Source organism: Mercenaria mercenaria, chromosome 12 (assembly GCF_021730395.1).
Source record: "Mercenaria mercenaria strain notata chromosome 12, MADL_Memer_1, whole genome shotgun sequence".
Lineage (NCBI taxonomy): Eukaryota > Metazoa > Mollusca > Bivalvia > Venerida > Veneridae > Mercenaria > Mercenaria mercenaria.
The window spans coordinates 13671355-13694967 of NC_069372.1; the positions used below are offsets into that span (position 1 = coordinate 13671355).

The 23613-nt window shown below is 35.1% G+C and overlaps 1 protein-coding gene across 2 annotated transcripts in view; it reads right to left on the bottom strand.

The window, feature by feature from the left end:
* Window positions 1–3868: 3868 nt before the first annotated feature.
* The window catches only part of LOC123533112 (GAS2-like protein pickled eggs), a 79511-nt gene continuing 59766 nt past the window's right edge, over window positions 3869–23613 (bottom strand). Inside the window, exons 1-5 of one of the 2 annotated variants that reach the window (XM_053519259.1) lie at window positions 22577–22710; window positions 21235–21342; window positions 20775–20871; window positions 17933–18584; window positions 3869–9800 (exon numbers count right to left, since the gene is read on the bottom strand). In XM_053519259.1, the coding sequence (XP_053375234.1) occupies window positions 6320–9800; window positions 17933–18584; window positions 20775–20853 (4212 nt within the window). In that variant the 5' untranslated portion in view covers window positions 20854–20871; window positions 21235–21342; window positions 22577–22710 and the 3' untranslated portion in view covers window positions 3869–6319. Of the gene's footprint in view, window positions 9801–17932; window positions 18585–20774; window positions 20872–21234; window positions 21343–22576; window positions 22711–23613 lie in introns of those variants that run through there. The other variant, XM_053519258.1, reaches the window with a different exon arrangement.

Here is a 23613-nt window from a genome sequence, read left to right on the forward strand (position 1 = left end):
CTTTCCTACTCTACATATTATTTTCTTATATCACTGTTTGAAATTCTTTACTTCTCTTACTAGTACTTGACTTATTTGTGACTTCTGAAATATATACGAACAGGCTGCTAATATTTTGTTTTGTTCTTGGAAATTTTAGGAATAAAGATAATAATTTAAGTGCCTACGATTTTCAGAAACATTTCTTCTCATATATTTTCTTCTAAAATTGGATATATTGCACAAGATTTTTTTTTTTTTGGAAATTCAAGCCATGTTTTTGGTGTATATTTAATAATAGAAGACTGACTTTATAAGTACAATGTGCTTTCGTCAATATCCATTGCATGCAAGATGGTTATTATTCATTCAATAAATATGTTTAATCTAGAATGTGTCTGTAGGACACATGGTTTGCCCCCCACTGGTACATCTGTCAAAAATAAGGGGGAATAATTCAAATGTTTGCAGTCTTAATGGGGTATAGCCTCAACAAACATTTTATGAAAAGGATTCATTATTCTAGGCCATATACTTTTTGAGCTATGAGCATCACAAACAAAAAATCCACTATTTTGGCTATTTCAAGGGCCATAACTCTGTAATAAATGCGAAGATTCTCAGGAAGAATGCCAAGTGTGCAAGGACACATCATGATAAAGACTCAAGCAAGGTTTCATGAATTTACATCAAATACACATAATTAGGTTAAAATGTGCATTTTTATACTATTTCAGGGGCCATAACTTTAAAAATAGGGGGTGGAGCCAGCCAAAAAATAAGAGGTGTGCAAGTTTATATCATGATAAAGACTTATGCAAGTTTTCAACCATTTATATTAAATACTTTTTGAGCTAGGTGCATCACAAGGTGAAAATGTGCATTTTTGACTATTTCAGGGGCCATAACTCTGAAAATAGGGGGCAGACCAAAATAAAAAAATAGGAGGTGCGCAAGTTCATGTCATGATTAAGACTCATGCAAGGTTTCATGAATCTATATCAAATACTTTTTGAGCTAGGCGTGACACAAGGTGAAAATGTTCATTTTTGACTATTTCAGGGGCCATAACTCTGAAAATAGGGGGCGGAGCCAGACAAAAAATAGGAGGTGCGCAAGTTCATATCATGATAAAGACTCATGCAAGGTTTCATCAATTTATATCAAATACTTTTTGAGCTAGGCGCGTCACAAGGTGAAAATGTGCATTTTTGACTATTTCAGGGGCCATAACTCTGAAAATAGGGGGCGGGGCCAAACGAAAAATAGGAGGTGCGCAAGTTCATATCATGATAAAGACTCATGCAAGGTTTCATCAATTTATGTCAAATACTTTTTGAGCTAGGCGTGTCACAAGGTGAAAATGTGCATTTTTGACTATTTCAGGGGCCATAACTCTGAAAATAGGGGGCGGTGCCAGACGAAAAACAGGAGGTGTCCAAGTTCATATCATGATAAAGATTCATGCAAGGTTTCATCAATTTATATCAAATACTTTTTGAGCTAGGCGCGTCACGAACTTCGGACGGACGGACGGACGGGCGGAAGTTCTCACGAAACAGTCTTTATGTGACACCCCCATTGATCTCTCTATTGTTCTATCAGTCACATAAAAAGAAAAATAGTCACATAAACAGAACGGAATGAATGACATCAAAGAGAAAGTACCGTTATGCAGTCACTTAATCATCATTTCGCGGGCACGGACAGACGCACGGACAAGACCAAATCTATATGCCCCCACCACTCATGTGGGGGGTGGGGGGGGGGGGTGCACAACCAGTCAGGTCTGTCGTGGCGACAGCGAGGCATTCGTCTGCGAAGAGGCGGTTCTTTAAAAGTAATTCCTCAACAAGGTCGTTGATAAAAACAAGGAGCAAGACATGTCTTTGAGGGATAAACTAATAACTGGGATCTCTACGGATGATTAACCATGATTGATAATGACTTTGTGTTCTGTCGTGCATGCGTGCGTGTTTGTGGTGTGCATGTCTGCGTGCTATGGGTTTCATTTTGGGGAGACTGCGTTTTTGGTACGTGACATTCCCTGTTTGATATTTGTATTTGTTTTTCATCTATATCGATCTAACATAAATTAGTATAATTTAAAATGTTCCAGTAAAATACTTCGAACACGTGTGTTATATCTTCTTTTGTTCACATATGTAATGGGATGCAATGTACTTCAAATGTAATGCTCACTTTTATCAGAAGTAGAGATATTCCGAATATATTAACAATTACGTTGCTTGTACTCATGCATTGTCATGCAACTTTAGGAAATGCAGTTGCCTATCGCACAATGGCCTGTCTGATTAATAGTTTGGGTTCCAATCCTATTTTAAAACCCCCATTTTTATGCAGACACCGTAAATTTGATTGTTGTAATTCAAAGTCCGTCTAAAAGAAAAATATTCTAGACTGCTTTTAAGTTCTGTAGTTCAATTGCACTCCAAGTCTCCAACCATGATTTCTTCCTGGTAAGGATAGTGAATTATAAAACATTACCCGAATGTATCATTGACTTTCATATCAAGTTAAGTATCTTGTGCAAACAATCAACCAAATATACAAATAATTCTTCGTGTGTGTGTGTGTGTGTGTGCGCGCGTGCGTGCGTGTGTGTGTGTGTTGTAAGGTTGTACGACTTCATATTTAGGGTTAATATAATTCCTTTAGAATCTTAAAACTAGTCCGTGAAAATGGGAAGGGATATAATCGTTCAATTCATTACTACTTGACTACTACTGGGTTTCTTCCCTTGTTTTGAATTCTTTTTTTTTTAAAATACGGGCAGATTCAACCGTGTAAGCAAACACAAACAACTGTTGTCAAGGGAGAAACGTCAAAGCTGCTGAAATGATTATCATCCTTTTTTGTGTAAGGTTGTTATCTATAAACATCAAATGTGCAAAGCATTGACAAGTTAAATGACGAGATGGTCTCGTCCGTCTCCCTCTACATCAATATACAATTAAAACTGTCTGAAGTCCTAACCATTTCTTAATGTGTCTATCGTATTTACAAATTTCCTGTGTTTGGCTATATCTGAGGAAGACTTATACACAGATTGCATGGCTTAAACCCAATACAAGGGAAACTACATAGTAGTAGTCAAGTAGTAATGACTTGAGCGGTTATACCCCTTTCCATTTACACAAGGCAGTCGATCTAACAGAAAGATTTTCTTTTCTGGTATACGTTTTATCTATTAAGACAATCTGGGCGAAATTATTTTAAACGCATTGACCTACAAAGTAAAACAATAGCAGATTCGGTTCAACTATGTCTGTTCACGAGGGGTAAGGAATGGACTTGTGCAACACCCCTCTGGCCAGAACGCTATTTTTCGGAAATACTGGTCACCATGATTAAAAACAGATCTTATGACTGTCTGAAAGACTTCTGTTGTAATAGTTAACTTTGGAAGCAAAGAACACAACCAAGCAAAACAATGGCGGAATCGGTTCATGGGAGATTGAATGGCTACCATGATCCGAAAGGTTGATAAATATAACAACAATGAATCCAAGTGCGGGGGTTAAGGGAACTTTATGGCCGCCATACGACACAAAAAAGACAAGGGGAGGTAATAAAATTTGCTCCTTATCGCGAATACAAAGATCATAATATAGTTGACAACTAACCATTCTTAACCTTTCGCCTGCTGGTGGCAAGTGATTCTGCCTTTGCGACCAGTGCAGACCAAGATCAGCCTGTACATCCGTGCAGGCTGATCATGGTCTGCACCGTTCGCTTTTCTGTCAGTAAATTTTCAGTGAACTCCCCTTTGAATAATAAATGGTATTGCCCAAACTGAATGATGGACCAGTCCATTTTAGAAATTTAGCAGGGTTAGGGTTAAATTAAAGAAACACACACGAGAACAAAGGATATTCATCATGTTTATTGCAAGTTAATGGTCAATGTAGAAAGACATTCAGATATTTCACATCTGAATGAATATTAAAAATAATAAATAATTTGATGACATTACTTTACATTCATACATTGTATTGATATAATATCCATCTTCCCATCTAGTATAATATCTAAGACACGCATGTCTACATAACATTATTGCGAATTCCAATTACCGATATGTGTAAGCCAGGTCGAGGTGGTCGGGTGTGAAAAAGGATAAAATTGTTAAGAATAATATATGAATGTACGAACAAGCAAAATAAGAAAAAAATCTGCACTTTATAACCAACAACGCTACTGCCATCCGATAAAGATATAAATCGATATAAGTTAGTGGACCCGTAAAGACATTCGGAAAGTTTCGTGTGATTACGTATTCCACCGGTCCTACTTCGGCATTCTTCGGCAGATTTCTGTGCTGAAATCGTATTTTGAGATTACGTAATCAAACAGACATTGACAATCGTCATTTTGTGTCCACAACCTTAATGTGTTCAACCTTAATGTGTACAACCTTAATGTGAAGTCAGAAATTAAAAAGACAGTGATGGTTAATTTTGCAAATAAAAAATTATAGCGTTCTTAAATCTTCCTGTGAAGTCTCTTTTAATGTATATGCATACTAATTTATCATCCGACCCGTTGAGCACCCTGACCTGGTATATAAACTCCCAAAATAGTTCCCTCTAAATGTCTTTACATCTTGATTTTAGACGAGTGTCTAAGAGTCACTATTATTTCAGTAGAATAATATATTACACAAGATTCTTTTTAAAACTTTCAATAAAAATTATGTTATTTTTAAATATAAAATTAGATGTAAAGAGAGATATATCTGTATTCATATAACTCTATGTGTTCTATCTCAGTTCTAATATCACAGCAATTTCTATTTTCAAAGAAATTTTACGTACATACTATAGACATCATTTTTCAGTAATAATCTATGATATTATTAAGTATAATCGTATGAATAACATCACTCTTGATTTATTTAATCATTTTTTTCCTTTCTGACAGTTCATTTGTAAGTGATAAAAGTAAATAACGTAATGAACTTTAATGAAAAGACATTTTTCAAATTAAATATGTTAACAACCTCAAAATTTGTACTGTATATTTTTCAGGTAAATTTCACATTATAATATAGGTTAAAAAAATTTACAGGCCATATTGCATTTTACATTACCGGAAAATGAAAACGTTTGATAGTTGACAGTATAATGAAAAAGAATATCAAGGAGTCATATACCAAAATGAAGTCAGATTAAAAAAAAAAAACAACAAAGAAATATATCATATCAATATGAAATTATAAATTATGGAAATGGATTTATAAAGCCAAGAATGACTAAAAGCTGAATGGTCAAGGTGAAAATAAACAAAATAAATATGGAAAACAAAATATTTATACAATAATTGTGTTCTAAAACTGAAACTATCACAGACTGGCTTTTCCTACAACCAAAGCTATAGAAGATCATCAAGTGAATAAAATAAAAACATTTACAACCATTCTCTCTTATTTTCAACCAGCTAACATACACACGCATACATACAAATAAGGCAGAATTCTGCTGCCGACCAAGATCATTTTGAAAAGGAGATTTTTTTCTTATTGAAGAAAAATGCTTCTTTAAAATAACAACAAAATCATCAACGAATGTAAGGCTATCATTAAACAATTGAGCCGAAAGTTCACACTCAAGGTTAAAATAGCAAGGATAAGCGGGAGAAAATGTTTATTCAATTCATATCCACCATAAGTACTTTTCAACAACTCCGAATTTTACTTCCATTTTTTTATGAAATTCAAATCTTGCATGAAACGCGATTTCCTCAATTATTAATGATCAAAGATTCCAATTACCACAATACCTTGTTAATCTTTCTTTATAAATGAACCACTGTGTTTATGTTAAACATATGCAAAACAGTAAAAACTGTTGTTTACATTTTGAATACAAATGTCAATTTTAGCAGATGATTAGTACATTTTTACTATCACGTTCCGCAGTGACAAAATAGTTGTCAGTTTATAAAAAAAGACTTTTTTTTCATAGGCTTTACGCAAAACTCTTCTGCAAACCTGTATCTTACTATGTTTAGAACAGTATGTAAATTTAATACATTTCTTTAAACCATAGAATTTAAAGTAAGTACTACATTCTGACTGTGTTCGTAACATTTGGCAGAATATTACGGGAATCTATGATATTATTTCCCATATTTCATATGTTTCCATAATTCTGTACAACACATTAAAGTCATACACCATGTATTCAGCTGTACTTAATTCGAGTATCACATATTCTCATTTGTACTTATATCTGTTCTAAAAATATCTTTAGTCTATGTTTTCTCCCTCATTCACATATGTTTTTACATTTGTCATCAAAATTCTATATCACTGTCGCTAAACATACTCCCCTTCGTCACAAAAATGATAAGTGTTATTCAGCCCCGACATATTTCTCTCAACAGACATGGCCCTCACTAGTCTATTTGTAACGTTACTTTTATTTTTCTCCATACTCTCCTTCCGTATTAAGGAAGATCTTCCGGTAGTCAATGGAGTGTTTAGTTTTGGTTTAGGTGTTTCGGATCTCCCAGACAAGGTAACATTAAGTCCACCATTTATATATTCACCGTAACCGTTCATGTTATGTTCCTCAAATGAGTGTCCATTGCTCTCCTCACTACCCATTGACAACGAATGTGAGAGGTTTGATAAATTTGAGAATGAACGTGATTTACCAGCGCTTGCCAGTGATTTTGGAGCGGGAATTCTAGATTTACCCTTCCCACTTTCAGTTTTGTCTTTTCTAGGGTTCACTTTAATAATTTCTTTAATTTTTTTCATAATACTACCTGAATCTGATTTTTTATCTTTTTCAAAAACGTTGTCATTATCCTCGCTTGATTTTGAACTCTGTCTAGCGACAGGTGAATAAGCTCGCGGAGGAGTGGACGCTGGTCGTGGAGGTTGTGTTCGACTCGGGGTTGAACCACGTGATGAATCTGAATTCGTTCTTAACGATGGAGAGGCTGGTCGAGAAGTCTGTGGAGATACTCGCGGCGAAGCGGGTCTCGGAGGATGCGAATTAACCCTTGGCGAGGCAGGACGCGGCGGTTGTGAAGTAATCCTCGGAGATTCTGGTCTTGGCGTGTTATGAGTAGTGGTGCGAGGGGATGGCGGTCGTCTAGCGGACGGACCCGGTGAGCTTGGCCTTGATGCTCTTGGTGTAGATACGGGTCCTGACTGAGCGGACGAACTTGTGCTTGCTTTCTTTGTGTACTGGTCGCCTTTCCCAGCCTGTGAATTTGAAAACTGAGAAGCGCTTGCACTGGATGTTGAGCTCGTGCGGGACATGGACTGTCCGCGCGGGGTCTGATTCATTCTGCTCGACCTCTGCACTGTGGGTGATGTTACATTTGACGAACTTTTTGTGGAAACGGACAATGTCTTTGTTTTTATATTTCTGTTGCTATCTAATGACATTTCTTCGTCATTGTTACTACTGTTTGATTTCGAAGATTTTGATTTTGCAACCTTTGAACCTGCCACATTACTTCCTGGTGTTTCATTTACTGAGTTCTTCAGCTCTTGTTGTCTGAGTTCATGAAACAATTTTTCCATTGTTGCATACATTTCCGGATCTTCGGGCGGGGCATCAATTTTATCAGGATTTATATCATTTAATCCATTAATTGGTAAAGTCAGTGCTGCTTTTATTTCTTCGAGCGATCTCGGTTCCTCTTTCTCTTGATCTATTCTCATATCAAACGAATTTGGAGTCATTGCCCTACGAGCTCTAGGCGTAAATGTTCTATTCACTTTTGTTTTCTGCACAACCTTAGTCTGTTCAACCGCGGTCTGTACCCATTCCTGAGTTCTATCATAAACTCCATGTGTTCCGTTCTCATTACGTTTTACTGTTAAGACTGTTTCCGCGTTCTTTCCAGATTGTTTCCGCGGAATAAGTTGTCGCGGTTCTACACTCTGCGGCCTCTGCCGCGTTATACCAGGTGTTGACCTGGTAGGAGTTCTAGCACGATTGTCTTCCGTTCTAGCTCTAGCAAGAACTTTAGGCTTATTAACATTTTGTCTTGGCTCATTTTCACCTTGCACCGATAAAGAATGCCGGCCTTCTGACCGGTCTACATTTACCACTATCACAGCTTCTGATTGGTCAGTTGAGTTTTGTTTAGTCAACATTTTCTTGTCAATTATTTGTGTCCGTTTTGTAGATGATATGTTTGAATTCTCTTTGTTATCACTAAATACTGACAAAGATGTTCCTTTGTTTCCTTCCATTGCTTCATTAAGGCGTGCACGATTTGTTGTTGCTGAAGTAGGTCGTAATGTTGAAGTTTTATTTAAATAAGGCCCCGGAGTCATAGACCTTCTGGCAGAAGCCACAGAGCTGCTTGAAGACGACGATCCTGGACCCGGCGTTGCTGAACGTTTTTGAAACAGTTCCCTGTACGTCTGCTCTTTACTTTTGTCTGCAGAACGCACACCTGAAGATCCATGCGCACGAGCAATTACAGTAGACTTTTTAGGAGTTGGAGGTCTTGCCGCTGCCTTCTTTTCATCATACGATTGAAGTGCTTCGGTTTCACCATTCTGCGGGAGGCTCAATTTACGGGACACTTTAGGGGTTATGGGACGCGGAATGAAAGACGGCGTCTGTCTCCCAGATGGAGTTTGAGGCCTGACATTGCTCTGTGAGCTTATTTCATTATCAGTTTTTGACAATTCTGTGATCTCTGGAGACACATCTTCACTTTTGTCTCTAGATTTAATAATTTCATCTTCAATCTCATCTAGTTCATTAAAATCTTTGGAATCATCATCTTTGTCATAAGAAAATGTGGCATATCCTACATTTATAGGTTTAGACTCCGGAACACCATAGGCATTTTGAATGTCCTTTGAAATACTGGATATGTTTTCTCGTGGTTCACTACTAGCACGTGCACTTGCTTGTAATTTTTCAAGTCTTATTTTCTCTTCCGCGGCTGAACACGGAGTATAAGAGTTTGAACGAGTATATTCTGAACTTGTACAACTAGATCCTCTGAATGAATAATCAGAATCGACACTAGAGGGACTTAACACTTTAGAAGTTTGATCACCATAATCCGTTCCATAACTGTTACGGCCATCGTCCGTTGACTCACAGGACTGAATAGAACTGTGAGAACTAGATCTGCTTGCAAACGTAGACCGATTGTTTGGTTGTAATGTATATGAATTATCACTGACAGATGAGGCATTTGAACGCGATCTTGGCATACTATTTGGAGTTTTTGGTCTCTCCTGTCCGTATCCACTAGACGGCACTGAACGGTAGTTAGTCTTAGCACTAGTTGGTCTACCGGAACTTGATATATTGCTTTGTAAATTCTGAGCAGTTCTCTGTGTACTTAAATTAGTCTTTGTGGTCGATTGTATTCCCGATTTTGAAGGTACGGACGGTTTTCCAGATTGAGTTCTGCTTGCACTGACAGATCTGTAACTGTACGCACTCTTGGCCGGTGTGGATTTAGGTTTACTAGAAATATTTCTGCCACTATCCACACTCCCCTGTGACCTTGGGGAGTCGGAACTACACTGTGATTCAGTATTACCGTTCGGTACTGATAAAGCACTGTTCAAAAGGCTCCTGAATTCACCCAGGGACATCGTACTGATCTTGTCGATCGCGAAATTTGAACTTCCCGGCTCAGCCATCATTTCGGTTTCAGATCCACGACTTTTGTTTGAATCTGTTGACGCTTGACGTCGCAGCGTTCTTGACGTTGCCTGTGACGTTAACTTCCCGTCACGTGATGATCTAGGTGTTGTTTGTGAAGGCGTCTGACTGTTTACTTTGCCTTCACGCGAGGATCTGAAAATAGAAACAATCCATCAATTCATGTTCAACCTTTGATAACAAATAATAAACCTTTAAAATCTTTTACAGATACCCTCTATCCGCGAATATTTAAAAATACCATAACTAGATTTTAATGAAATTGTATTTTTAAAATATTCAAACTTATTGCAAAACTAAAATTACTTTTATTATCCCATTTCATTTACCTATTTATTCCATTGCCACTGACTGAATGCAAGTTAAGTCTAGATAAATACATATTTGGTGTACAAACTTTGACCACTGTGTACTCCTGAATTTGTAAACTTTTAGTTTATTTTGACCGCCTGAGTTAACAATGCCTGATCAAAATTAGATTGATTATTGACTTCTATATCCACAAAATAAATAAACTTCAAGGGACAAAGCTAAATTAATTTTGCATTATCAATCCATAGGCACAAAATTTATCGTGTAGCTATCTGAAACCTTCAATTGAGTTTTTATAAGGCGAACACCCGAAAAGAGCTATCAGATTGCTCAAATAATCAACATGTATACATGTTAAAAATCTATAAACTGTGCATTGATCTTACAATATCAATACAGTGAGACCTTTATAACAAGGCTTTTCTATGCTAACGAATCAGTCAAATGTTACGTCAATTTATATGACAACGACTACCTTAAATTTCTAATTTTTCTGTTGACTTCCTTTTTTTTAAATTTTAAGTTGTTTCCTCTTCTTTTTATCAATGCTTTTAATGAGAAACCTCGTCGTACATGATGACATTGTCTCCCTTGTATTACTTCTTTTGTCTTATTTATTTATAATGTATTTATTAATCGCTTGCAATGTACATGGTTTATTCAAATACCCGAAATTATATGTAACTGAAAACAAACTATGGCGATGAATGCACATGCATATATATAAATACAATTGTCTGAAACGGCATCGTACCGTAGGATTTTGTCATTATAGTGTAACTTTTGTCTAGATTTTGAAAAAAAAATGTAGAAGAGTGCCTTTGTCTTCATAAAGTGGGTCAGTAGAAATGGATATACTTTTTATAGGAAAATGACAAATTGCATGCATGACGACCGTTTTACTGAGGGTTTACTGTATCTACAATATATGCGAAAATGTGCACACATATCGGATTGTTATCAAAAGTAATTAAAGTTAACTCTATCTGCATGTGAAAGAAACCCGAGATATTCAGTAAAACTATATTGAAACAAAACCTTAAAATAGACTTCGTTCATTAAGTTAACTCTAAAACTGATGTTGCACGCGTGAACAAACACTTACATTATGTTTACTTCTGTCAGAAATAGTTTTAAAGTTCCATAGTTCGTCACCGTGACCGCTGGCTTAAGTGATGATATATTATACTGGTTTAAAAAATTGATGAAAATATTGAACAAAAAAGTTCAATACATACAAATAAGACGCACACAAAGGATTATACCGTTTTAAATTAGGCCTCCTACTTGCTATACAATATTTCATTTTGTTTACAAATAAAGCAAATTGCTGTTTCGCACGAATATTTAAGTGGTTTGAAATTTCCCCAAATTTATTATGTACTGACTGAAGTGCATTTTCAATTTAAAATTTAAATACCCGAGTAGCCAAAACCGATATCAGTAATTGATTAGGTAATATAAAAGATATCGTTGTTTTTAGTTAAGGGAAAATAAAAACATTCCCGTGTAGACGGACTTCATATTAAGCACAAAATTATTGTTATAAACCTTCAGTTTCTTGGAGAAATATAGTCACAATAAATTGTCTAATTAAGCATTTAACATCATAATTGAGCCGCACCATGAGAAAACCAACATAGTGCATTTGCGACCAGCATGGCTCCAGACCAGCCTGCGCATCCGCGCGGTCTGGTCAGGATCCATGCTGTTCGCTTTCAAAGCCTATTGCAATTAGAGAAACCGTTAGCGAACAGCAAGGATCCTGACCAGACTGCGCGGATGCGCAGGTTGGTTTGGATCCATGCTGGTCGCAAATGCACTATATTGGTTTTTTCGTGGTGCGGCTCATATACCTTTATAACATTTTACACAGGTTATTTCTATTTTTATATTTCTAATTTGCCTTAAATATGATTGATTTGAACCTATAACGGTAGATGGGTAAACTTGTCATTAGAATTGAATGGCATTTAACTGGCATCTAATTTGTATAGTATAACCCCAAATTAATGCCAGATTTAGATCTGTATTCAAAGACATCTGGCATGGTCGTAATACGTCATTTTGTGGTATTTTTGTCAGTCTTCAACAAAGGTCTTTTGAAAACGATAGCATTTTAATATCTACCTATTCAGCTCATGAAATGATCAAATGAGGCAATTTATTTAAATGTTTTGCTTTCTTAAACGGAATATGAGTCATCATACTGTAATATTTTTGATATTCTAAATAAACTTACAGAGGACTACCAGTTATGACAGAATCGTATTATTGCGTTGATTTAGCCGTTATTTCCGGTATCTGTTATGTGGGAATACATGGTTTTAAAAGAATATTCTCGAAAAAGAGGACTAGTCTAGTTCCTTAGCTCAGTTAACATTTCTTTTGGGGGATGTTTGATATTAAACCCATTCCTAATGGTAGGGAAGGAGAGGAGACATGAAAGTGTCACGCAAGGGAGCTACTGGCCTCATTTTAACGCCTTCGGTACGTCGCGGCCAGGGAGCGAACTCACGACCTCACGCCGCCGAGTGCTCTGCCACTTGACTACTGAAACAGTTCACTAGCACAGTTTCCTAATACACACTTTATTTTTGAAACTTTATTTGAGCCGCGCCATGAGAAAACCAACATAGTGGCTTTGCGACCAGCATGGATCCAGACCAGCTTGCGCATCCGCGCAGTCTGGTCAGGATCCATGCTGTTCGCTAACGGTTTCTCTAATTGCAATAGGCTTTGAAAGCGAACAGCATGGAACCTGACCAGACTGCGCGGATCTATGCTGGTCGCAAACCCTCTATGTTGGTTTTCTCATGGCACGGCTCATTTTATTTTCGATATCAGTTGTGTTCAATTAACATCTCTTCTTAAGCAAAGTATAATAATATATCTCTTCCAGCAATTATAGAAGGATTTTTTCTCAGAGATGCAACGTTATACTCCGAGGGTATAAAGAACGCATATGAGTTCAGTTTTATTTCCCAAGGCACAGTTCTGAGACGAACAGTGTTAAGAGATTAATATTCGCACAGTATATTGTAAATATATAGAACTATTTACATTACTCGTAATATTTTAAATAGCCGGTTCGTAGTTTGTGCATTTTTGCTCACATAATTTTGCTCGGGTTAAAACTTCAAATAACAATGTCTGAAAATTTATTTCTGAATCGTGTAATAAAACACTTACTGAATGATTTACCGGCCAACAGTCATGTCCATCGAACCTAGAGCAATAGATGTTGCTACTGACCGACAACCCATTTCAGTCAGTGTATACTAGCTCACAGTTCAGTTGCGTCTGCATATTTGTGTATCTACATATAAAATTGTGTTTCTACATATTTTTGAATCTGCATATCTGTGTATCTACATTTTTGTGTATCTACATTTTTGTGTATCTGCACAATTATGTATCTACATATCTGCGTTACTAAATATCTGTGTGATACGTATATTTAGCAAATATGTATAGAAAAGAAGTTCTATATATCTTTTAACCATTTACACAAACTATTACACTTTTAGTTATATCTCTGCATAAGTAAAGTAATAAATAAATAATTTATACCTACATTTATTTCACTTTTCGCAGAAAAAATGCAATCCATTTTTAACTCTTTTGGTAGTTTCACTGTTATTCTCGAGTGTCAGACTGGTTGTATACATTACGAAAAATTATATACGCGAATATCACAACCTTACTCATTTAACAATATTATCTTTTCTCTTTAATCTTTCTTATGTGCACTATCTTTAAATAATAACAGTCACTCATTAAGGGATATTCTGTCCATCTAGAATGCTGTAACATAGCAATATTTGTGCTATAGTCTATGATCTAATATTCCATTTTAAGTTGATAAGACCATAAACGTACAACCTTTACACAGTTTATATTCAACCGCTTCAAATATTTCACATTATATTGGGTTTGTTAAGAGTATACCTTATCTGTCCTGTTGAGACGGGGTTATATAGGAAAATCGAAGAATTATTTGTCTAAACTTGTCTGTCAGTTTTTAACAAAACTAGATATTTGTCTGCGTACAATCAAAATGTAAATACCAAGAAGAAGGTCGTTTGGGTTGGATGTTTGTCGGCCTTTCTTGTAGAATATATGCTAATTTAAATCCATCGATTTCACTATACTAGACGAGATTTTTTAACATGTCTCCGTGTAATTAAAATCCGGTGCCGGCTCTTTCAGCTTTCAGCTTTTAGAAAGTATAAGTGATCTGTTATGATTAAATTGAAATAACCTATTTTTATTTACAAATTTCAACAGTTATTTTAAACAGACAAAATACTGAATTTGTCTTGTTGTAGCCAGTTCTTTTATCCTTAAGAAAGAAGGTTTTAATACAATCAATAACCGCTATTTTTATTGACAAAATTTCAGGCGTGATTTTAACAGTCGAGATTTCTGAATATGTCTAATTGTTTATTGCTAAACAAATTATCCCATATTTATTCTATTTCCTGAAAACAGAAATTGCTTTTATTGAATACCGGTAAAATCGATTGTTGGACGGTGGAATCTCAGTGCTGGCTCTTTTCATAAGGTACAATTGTAAAATTGGCATAACGATAATGAAATATTAATTCTGAAATGACATTTTAGAATTTAAGCGCTGCTTTTAGTACTGTTAATAAGAAACAATATTATGCGAATCAGTCCAAAAGGTGGGCAAGAAACGCCAACTTGAACTGGAGGGCATTTCCTTAAAAATGTTACAGCATGCTCACGTTAAGTTTAAATTTCGAAGTTCATTTTCATATAGTTCGAGATTCCAATAAACATATTTTCCCATGGGAATAAATGTTTCTCATTGAATTTATGAAATCTTTATTCTGGATGGACTGAAACGTCTCTTACAGAAAAAAATGACAGTCATACATGAAATGAACGCATTTACGGTAGCACTTTAAACCTATACTTTTTTTCAATCTGTACAGCTTATAATTATCATACAGGCCGTGAAACAGTAAAAAAATATAGAAAGTATTGTTTATAAAAATGCATGTAAACCTAAATAAATAACAGCGTAAAAAGATGACATGACAAGAAATGTGTCATTATATAAAATGTAAAAATTCAATTTAATTCTATGTCATAGTTCATAAGTAAATCGTATTTAAAAAGAAAGATCTCTATCTAAAACTAATGTTATTTCAAAGAATATTCTTAAAGAAAGAAAGTAAGAAATGCTGAATGATACGTTATATATAAATGTGACTTAATGAATTGTATACTTAGGTATTCAGACAACTTTTCAAAACAAACCTACATTAACAATAGAGTTGTTCCGATTAACCTGTTTACAATTTATTTTGAAATTGGATATTTATTTAAAAGTTTACCTTTCTCTTATTCTGGTTCGGGTCAACCTTTGTTATTATATTTAATATTTAACAACAGTTGCTGATCAAATAATAATATCCCTTTACCTACTTCATGAAATTTCTTCCAGCATTTATTTTGATATTCCAAATTAAATTAACATAAAATGAAACACTCGTCGATTACAAGTTTTAAATGACTGTCTACAAACATAGATCAGTATTTTTAAATCATATTGTGGGAAAGTCGTGTAAGACATAGATTTAAGGAGTTATTCATAACTTTGGCATTAATCAGAACAAACATTAAATACCTCACACTGAAACGGATAAATGGCACTGTGATATCAAAGCTATCTAAGCCGTTTTAAAAGCGATATATTTGTCTTGTGTATTAGGAAAAAATTCACTTACTAATTAATCTACTTAAGATTAAACAAATTAAATATTGCTCCATATTTGGATAATAATATTAAATAAACAAATGATGTAAGAAATTGTATTGTTACTATACTTTCCTTAGTACATGCATAGATGCACGGTGTTAAGAGATTATTTTCAGTTCACCTACACAGTGGTCTCCCCTCACAGCGATAAATTGTTTATTGCAACATTTTATATTAGATTGAAATTATTGAAACTGCTTTTTTTTTGTAGTATTTTAAGAGATTTAATGCTAATCTCAGCGACATAATGAAACAACGAGAGGGCCTTGATGGCCCTAGGTCGCTCACCTGAGAAACACTCCATAACACACCATAACAGTGTAAACATGTTTGACCTAGTGATTTCATGGAAAAAAATATTCTGACCAATTATCATTAAAATTGGAGCAAAAATCTTAAGTATAAACAAGTATATTTTTTTATTTGACCTAGTGCCCTGGTTTTTTTATCCCAGATGACCCAAATTCGAACTTGACCTAGATTTCATCAAGGCTATCATTCTGACCAAATTTCATGAAGATCAATTGAAAAATACAGCGTCTATCGCATACACAAGGTGTTTCTTTGATTTGACCTAGTGACCTAGTTTTTGACCCCAGACTATTCATATTCGCAACTGACCTAGATTTGATCAAGGCAACCATTCTGACCAAATTTAATGAAAATCCATTGTAAAATGCAGCCCCTGTTGCATACACAAGGTTTTTCCTTGGTTTGACCTAGTGACCTAGTTTTTGACCCCAGATGATCCATTTTCAAACTGGGCCTAGATTTTATCAATGTTATCATTCTGAATAAAATTCATGAAGATTGATTGAAAAATTCAGCCTCTATCGCATACACGAGGTTTTTCTTTGATTTGACCTAGTGACCTAGTTTTTCACCTTAGATGACCTATTTTCAAACTCGGCCTAGGTTTTATCAAGGTAATCATTCTGACCAAAATTCATGAAGATTAATGAAAATAAAGCCTCTATCGCATACACAAAATTTTTCTTTGATTTGACGTAGTGACCTAGTTTTTGACCCCAGATGACCCATTTTCAAACTTGGCCTAGATTTTATCAGGGTTATAATTCTGACAAAACTTTATGAAGATCAGCTGAACCTCTATCGCATACACAAAGTGTTTGTTTGATTTGACCTAGTGACCTAGCTTTTGACCCCAGATGACCCATTTTCAAACTGGGCCTAGATTTTATCAATGTTATCATTTTGACTAAAATTCATGAAGATTGATTGAAAAATACAGCCTCTATCGCATACACGAGGTTTTTCTTGATTTGACCTAGTGACCTAGTTTTTCACCTTAGATGACCTATTTTTCAAACTCGGCCTAGGTTTTATCAAGGTAATCATTCTGACAAAAATTCATGAAGATTAATTGAAAAATAAAGCCTCTATCGCATACATAAGGTTTTTCTTTGATTTGACATAGTGACCTAGTTTTTGATCCCAGCTGACCCATTTTCAAACTCTTTCTAGATTTCATCAAGGTAATCTTTCTGAATAAAATTCATAAAGATTAATTGAAAACTACAGCCTCTATCGCATACACAAGGTTTTTGTTTGATTTGACCTAGTGACCTAGTTTTTGACCCCAGAATACCCATTTTCAAATTTGGCCTAGATTTTATCAGGGTTATATTTCTGACAAAATTTTATGAAGACCGGTTGAAAAATACAGCCTCTATCGCATACACAAGGTTTTTGTTCGATTTGACCTAGTGACCTAGCTTTTGATCCAAGATGACCCATTTTCGAACTCGGCCTAGCTTTCTGACCAAATTTCATGAAGATCAGTTGAAAAATACAGCCTCTACCGCATACACAAGCTAAATGTTGACAGTCGACAGACAACGGACGACAGACAGACAGACGCCGGACATCGAGCGATCACAAAAATTCTCCTGAGCATTGCTCAGGTGAGCTAAAAATGAAATGGAAAGTAAGAAATCATGTGATTTTCATGGTCACTCCGAGAGTAGCGCCAAGGGAGGTAATTGCTCCTGGGAGTTTGCTTAATTACAATCGATCTTTTTCAAATATGGCTTAACGAATTTGAAAATGTATGAATATAATTCTGCGACAGTGTACGTTAGATAAACGAGTAATAAACTAGGCCTATTTGGTAATGTAAGAAGCATCGAAATACTTTACCAACCTAAGTTCTGACAAGGTGATCTGTTTTACCGGCGAAGCACATCTCTGCGTTGCCGGAACTGACTGTGGTCGAACTTGGTTCGAGCCTTTTTGAGTCATCGGTGCTGGGGACGGACTTCTGAGACGATTGGCAATTACTGGCGCGGGAGATTCACTCCTCCTCTGTGACGGCGACTGTGGCCTCGGCGACGGACTTGCACTTCGGCGTGGTGTTGCCGGCGGCTGACTTCCTGTTGAGCCTGAAGACAACTGCCGCGAAAGACTAATTTGAGACTGTTTCACAAAACTCCCTACTGGGAAACTTCCGGAACTACTAGTTCCAGTTTGATTTACAGTTTGAATTTTTCCAGAGACATTCTGGCCGGAATTAGAGAAGTTTGGTTTCTTTTGTACAATATTTGGGGACGTCACACTTTGTGCGGGCTGAGGTACAGTTCCTTTCCCAGTTAAACTAAGTTTTCTAGAGGTTGGACCAGGTGATGCACTGCGCATGCTCGGAGAAGCCGGACGAGGAGTGCTTCCGGAATGTGTTGAACTAACTTGAGCTGTCAATGATAACTTTCTCGAGGTTTTTGGAGTGCCTGGCAAGGATTTTGAGACAGTTGTTGTACTCGCTCTTCTAGGAGTTGAAGCGCCCCTTCCCCCGCGGTGACCTGTAAAATCAAAACATTCTAAGTAAGCTTGCTACTACTGCAGTTAGCTGTGCTTTTATTTACTATTTTTTGTATACTTGAGATCAAATTATGACATCACAACTTCACAAAGTTTTATATAAAATTGCAACTGAAATTTCGCTGATTTATTTTATGAATGATTTAGGTCACGCCGTCCCATGCATACCTGCATACGTTCTTTGCAAATTATATACATATTATTTTCATACTCATTCAACTGAACTGAACAGGATAATCTCTTTTCGATTTGAATACCCGGGTAATCGATGTGAGCTCAAAGAGATATCTTTGACTATTTATATACTTAAGATATGGAAATTAAAAATATGCTATACATGCCACATTTATTATCAAAATTAATTCAATTTTTATCTGTGTGACACCTCTAATTCTAGCCATTTATTCATATTTATGGAATCTTATCAAAACCCCTGTATGATATTATAACAAAGGCTTACTTAACTGGTAAACATAGCCATCATCACCACTTAAACTGACCAATGATTATGATTAATGTAAAATAAATACTGATCAGGTTATTATATTATATGAAACTTTTCAATTATACATCACAAAACCCTCATAAAAAGTATTTCATACATGTAACAACAAATAAAATAACGTAAACAATGCATTCAATCCTGAAGAAAGATATTTTTGCAAATGTTAGTGTAAAAACAGAGAATGAACATAATTATTTAAATTTAAAGACAATATATCTTTATAACTATGTCTAAACACATAAGCCTGGAATATTTTCCTGTTTAGGTGTGTGCTTGCGTGCGTGTGTAAATGCGTAAGTGCATGCGTGCGTAAGTGCGTGCGTCAATCCATTATTGGTATGTAACCTACTCCAATTGTAAATTATTTGCATTGATGTTTATATGCACGTTCGTCATAAATTCTGCATGTTAATTTACTCCTGGGTTTTTAGCCTATTGGAATTGAATGAATGAAACTTGAAAACTTGAAACTATCTTGCTGAGATCGGAATGTTTGACTTCACTTCGAGTCAAGTATGTCCGTTTATCTCAATAGATCTCGAGAAATTGAGATAAATCGTGCAATGTTATACATTTATCTGACTGACTTTCCGATTGATAGTCAAAACTATTGCCCACAACAGCAAGGGCAAACATTTTTGACTATTAACCCGCATTTTGTTCATTTTATGCTTTATTGCATGACGTCATAAATACATTTCTACAGATTTTATTTCTTCAAGTTTTGTCTACTTGTATTGAACTAGACCAGTCGACGGCATAAATGTTTGCTTTCGGACAAGGATACGGGTACAGTCAGTGTGGCCGGTGGAGGTGAAAGTCATTTCCACAGGTTAAACTATACGCCGGTTGATTGAATTTTTTTTTTTTCAAAACTCTTTAGCACAAACATTTTTTATGGCTTTTAGATATCATTTTACCGGTATCGTACAGAAAGGTTTCACGTTTAATGACAAAGCCTTAAAATGTTACAATAACTAAAAAAATAAAATGCTGTGTCATTCTTTTGAATGTTTCACGGTAAAAGATCCCACTTATAACTGACGTCAGCTTCGAAGCTGTTTCTGCATCTTTTCTAGAATATAAAATAAAGTACCTAAACTTGCAACGTGGCTCAATTATTCTAATATACGTAAACTGGGCGATAATTGCTGCACTATATATCACGTAGAGACCAAACTGCAACGGTTTCCCACTAAACAGCTGACACAATGGACCTTTAAGGCACATTTAATGTGTCATGAAAACTTTACAACGTTAGAGATTTAAATGACGATGCGAAACTTTACGGAACGAAACCCATTATTAAAGTTATAAAATTCCCCCACCTCCTGGTGGTCATTTTATTTAAAATGACGAGTTTAAACCAACCTGACCTCGTTAACACTTATTTAGAGAAATCGTAAGGTCGTAATTTATACACCTTTAATGTTCGGGGTTTTGTTTACAATTTTGAGAAGAAATGTTAAAGATTACCTAGTCTGTGTTCATGTGTTCAGACCCTATGTTTTGTTCACAGATTTAACTCCAGAGCCTATTCAAATGTTGTATGATAGTGTCCATTTTTTTTTCAAAAGCAAAAACGATCGGTCGGTCAGTATATATTGAGAAATGATTTTAAATAATTGAAAAGGTTTATCTAGCCAGTAGCCAGACTAAAACTGACCTTGAAAACCGCAGCGGCAGGGATCATGCCTGTCTAGATAATGTTCCAGGGTGTCCCATCCTCCACCCACTCGTATCATCACATGTTTACGCAATATCTGCAAGCAAAGGGGTTTCACAATTTCATTTATAATTTGTTATATAAAAATGATATTAGTTCTGTTTTTAAAAACTCTATTGGAGTAACTTAATTGTTCTCTAGAGGTACATAAAAGATGAATTATGAATATTCTGGCCAAAATGATGCCTCTATAGCAGACAAATGTTATATTCAGTATAAATCAATAAAGAAATATTTATTGCTTTTGTTGAAAAGATGAAAGCTTTGTTCTTTAAAAATGAATAAAGAAAATAGCACATTTTCTCCCTTCCATTTATTTTACTTTATGAAAGTTCTTCTATTTCTTTTTTGCTACTGAGACATGTTTGAGACAGTCAACATAATATAACACGCTACTTACCCTAACAAAGACTAGAGTTTGATTGTCACCAATCTTGTATTTTCCCTCGCCCACTTTGATGATTGGAAATTGTACTGGACACGTGCATCTTCCTACCAGCTCTCGAACCTGCACGAGAAAATGTTGGATTCATTATTGCTGTTATTTAGATATGTTACAATCTATTATTTTTCATGTTAATGCTGAACTATAAAAAATTTTTTAAAACAATTATATTGTTAAGCGAAATCTAGAAGTCACTGAAACAAACGGTAACTGTGATGATGAAGACGGCGACGACGAAAAAGAAGATGATGATGATAATTATCAATATGATAATGATGAATAGGAATATGATTATGATGAATATTATGATTGTGATGATGATGATGATGATGGATGTTAGCGAGAAAGCGATGATGAACAAGCGATGCAGATACGAATGATGAAAAATGATGATTATTGATGATGATGATGATGAGAAAAAGAAGGAAGAATGATTTGCAGATAATGCTGATAACTAAAATAATAAATAAGGCACAATTATTTACTTTCGTTTTTACGTAGTCCATGTGTATTTTGTTCAAGTGCATTTTCCAGTAAAAACTATAATGTGTAATTTCCTTGGGGTACACCTATACAGCCTTACATACTCATCAAAATGCTTCGTATACTGAATAAATTCTTTATTATAGGTTGTTTTATCGTGATGGTCTGAACAATATAATATTATCTCTGTCATTCACAGAAACTTCAAAGGAAATGTCAACAAAATATTGTTCATAAATGTACAACAATTGAATGCATTGATTTCTAATGAAAACTTCTATTTACCTGGGAATATGAACTTCAAACAAAGTAAAGCAAACACACTTCAACATTTTACATAAATTGAGAGAAGGGAAGTAAATCTTTCATACTTGTAATAGTTGTGATAGCGGTGAAAGTGAATTATCTCTCTTTATCTGCAGTGTACGGCACAACCTTTTTAGTCATGTTTCTGGTTGCCTTTGTGCATTATTTGTACAACAAATCTGATCGTTTAATTAATAGGTCGAAGTTTGCAAAACGTGGATAAATTCTTCATAAAAGTCAATGTTAACATGTCGAGGCGCTGTCATGCTGCGTGCATTTGTGTTACTGAAAACATATTTCAATCGAACGATTGTTCTTTTACGTCTTTCATCCGCAGTTTCCTGTTCAATAAAGCAAGATAAAATGCAAAAAATGTGGATTCTGTTTCCTGCCTCATTTTTCTTTCTCTTTTTATTTTTGGGCTAAATTGTATTAGTTATCCGCGCGATAATTTGTCAGTTAGTGACATAAACTGCAAAATTAGCAAAATTGATTATCGAATAGTTACCTGAATTTCCACATTTTCGTCCTCAAAGTACCATAGTTGTTCTTCATTATTTTCAATATCTATTTAATACATCCCATAACAATGATTTTTTTACAAATATTTCCAGTAGATATAACCCTTGTGATATCTCGAAAAGTTCTATAAAGTTATAACATGTTAATTTTGCCTGTGTATCAATATTACAGCTTTTAAGTTATGACTGCAGTAAGATACTCCGGGTTTAGGGCATAGCCCAAACATGTTTCTTTAGGGCCCTACAGATGGGACACCGAGATAACATTGTTAAAGCCTGTATAATCGTCTCTAATCACCAATATATTCTTTTCTTTGCAGGAAAGTTTATTTTGAAAAAGAACATTATAATCAATAAGTGGTTATTTTGAAAATGAAAACATGCAGTTCTTTTGTTTATCTGATCAAAGTTTACAAACCAAAAAAATGATCATTATCATTTTACATTTACAGGTATAATAGGCGGCTTTTTGTACTTTAACTATGAGAGGTGGTAAATGGTTGAACACGCAACACTTCAAAGTACAGATCAAAGCAAAATCAGTTAAAATAGATGCAGAATTGCAAAAATAATGAATATTGTCTGTATCTTCTACCATTTAGCAACATTAAATGAATTTTCATGAAACCCCCTAAAATATTTACTGTTTCAAAGATTAATATCTGTTGGCTTTCAGCTAATGAAGAAACTGCACTGAATAACCTCTTTCCCTTTAAATCAACATGTCCCATATAAAACGATATCAAAGTTATAGTGCCAAAAATACAGACATTCCTTTATTTGCCCAAACTCTTGACTTTCCCCAAAAATTGTCGCCTTGAATACATAGATATATTTATATCAATAACTGAAGTTCGTTTTACCTTTGCTACTTAAACCAATTTCGCAATGGGAGGTGAAGTGGACTTTTTGTATGTTTTAGTGGTTGCTTGCATGGTATCGTTTGAATTGACACCTCGTCTGTCTTGTGTATTTAAACTAAAACACATTAAATTTTATTTGGGAGCAGATATAAACCCGAAGG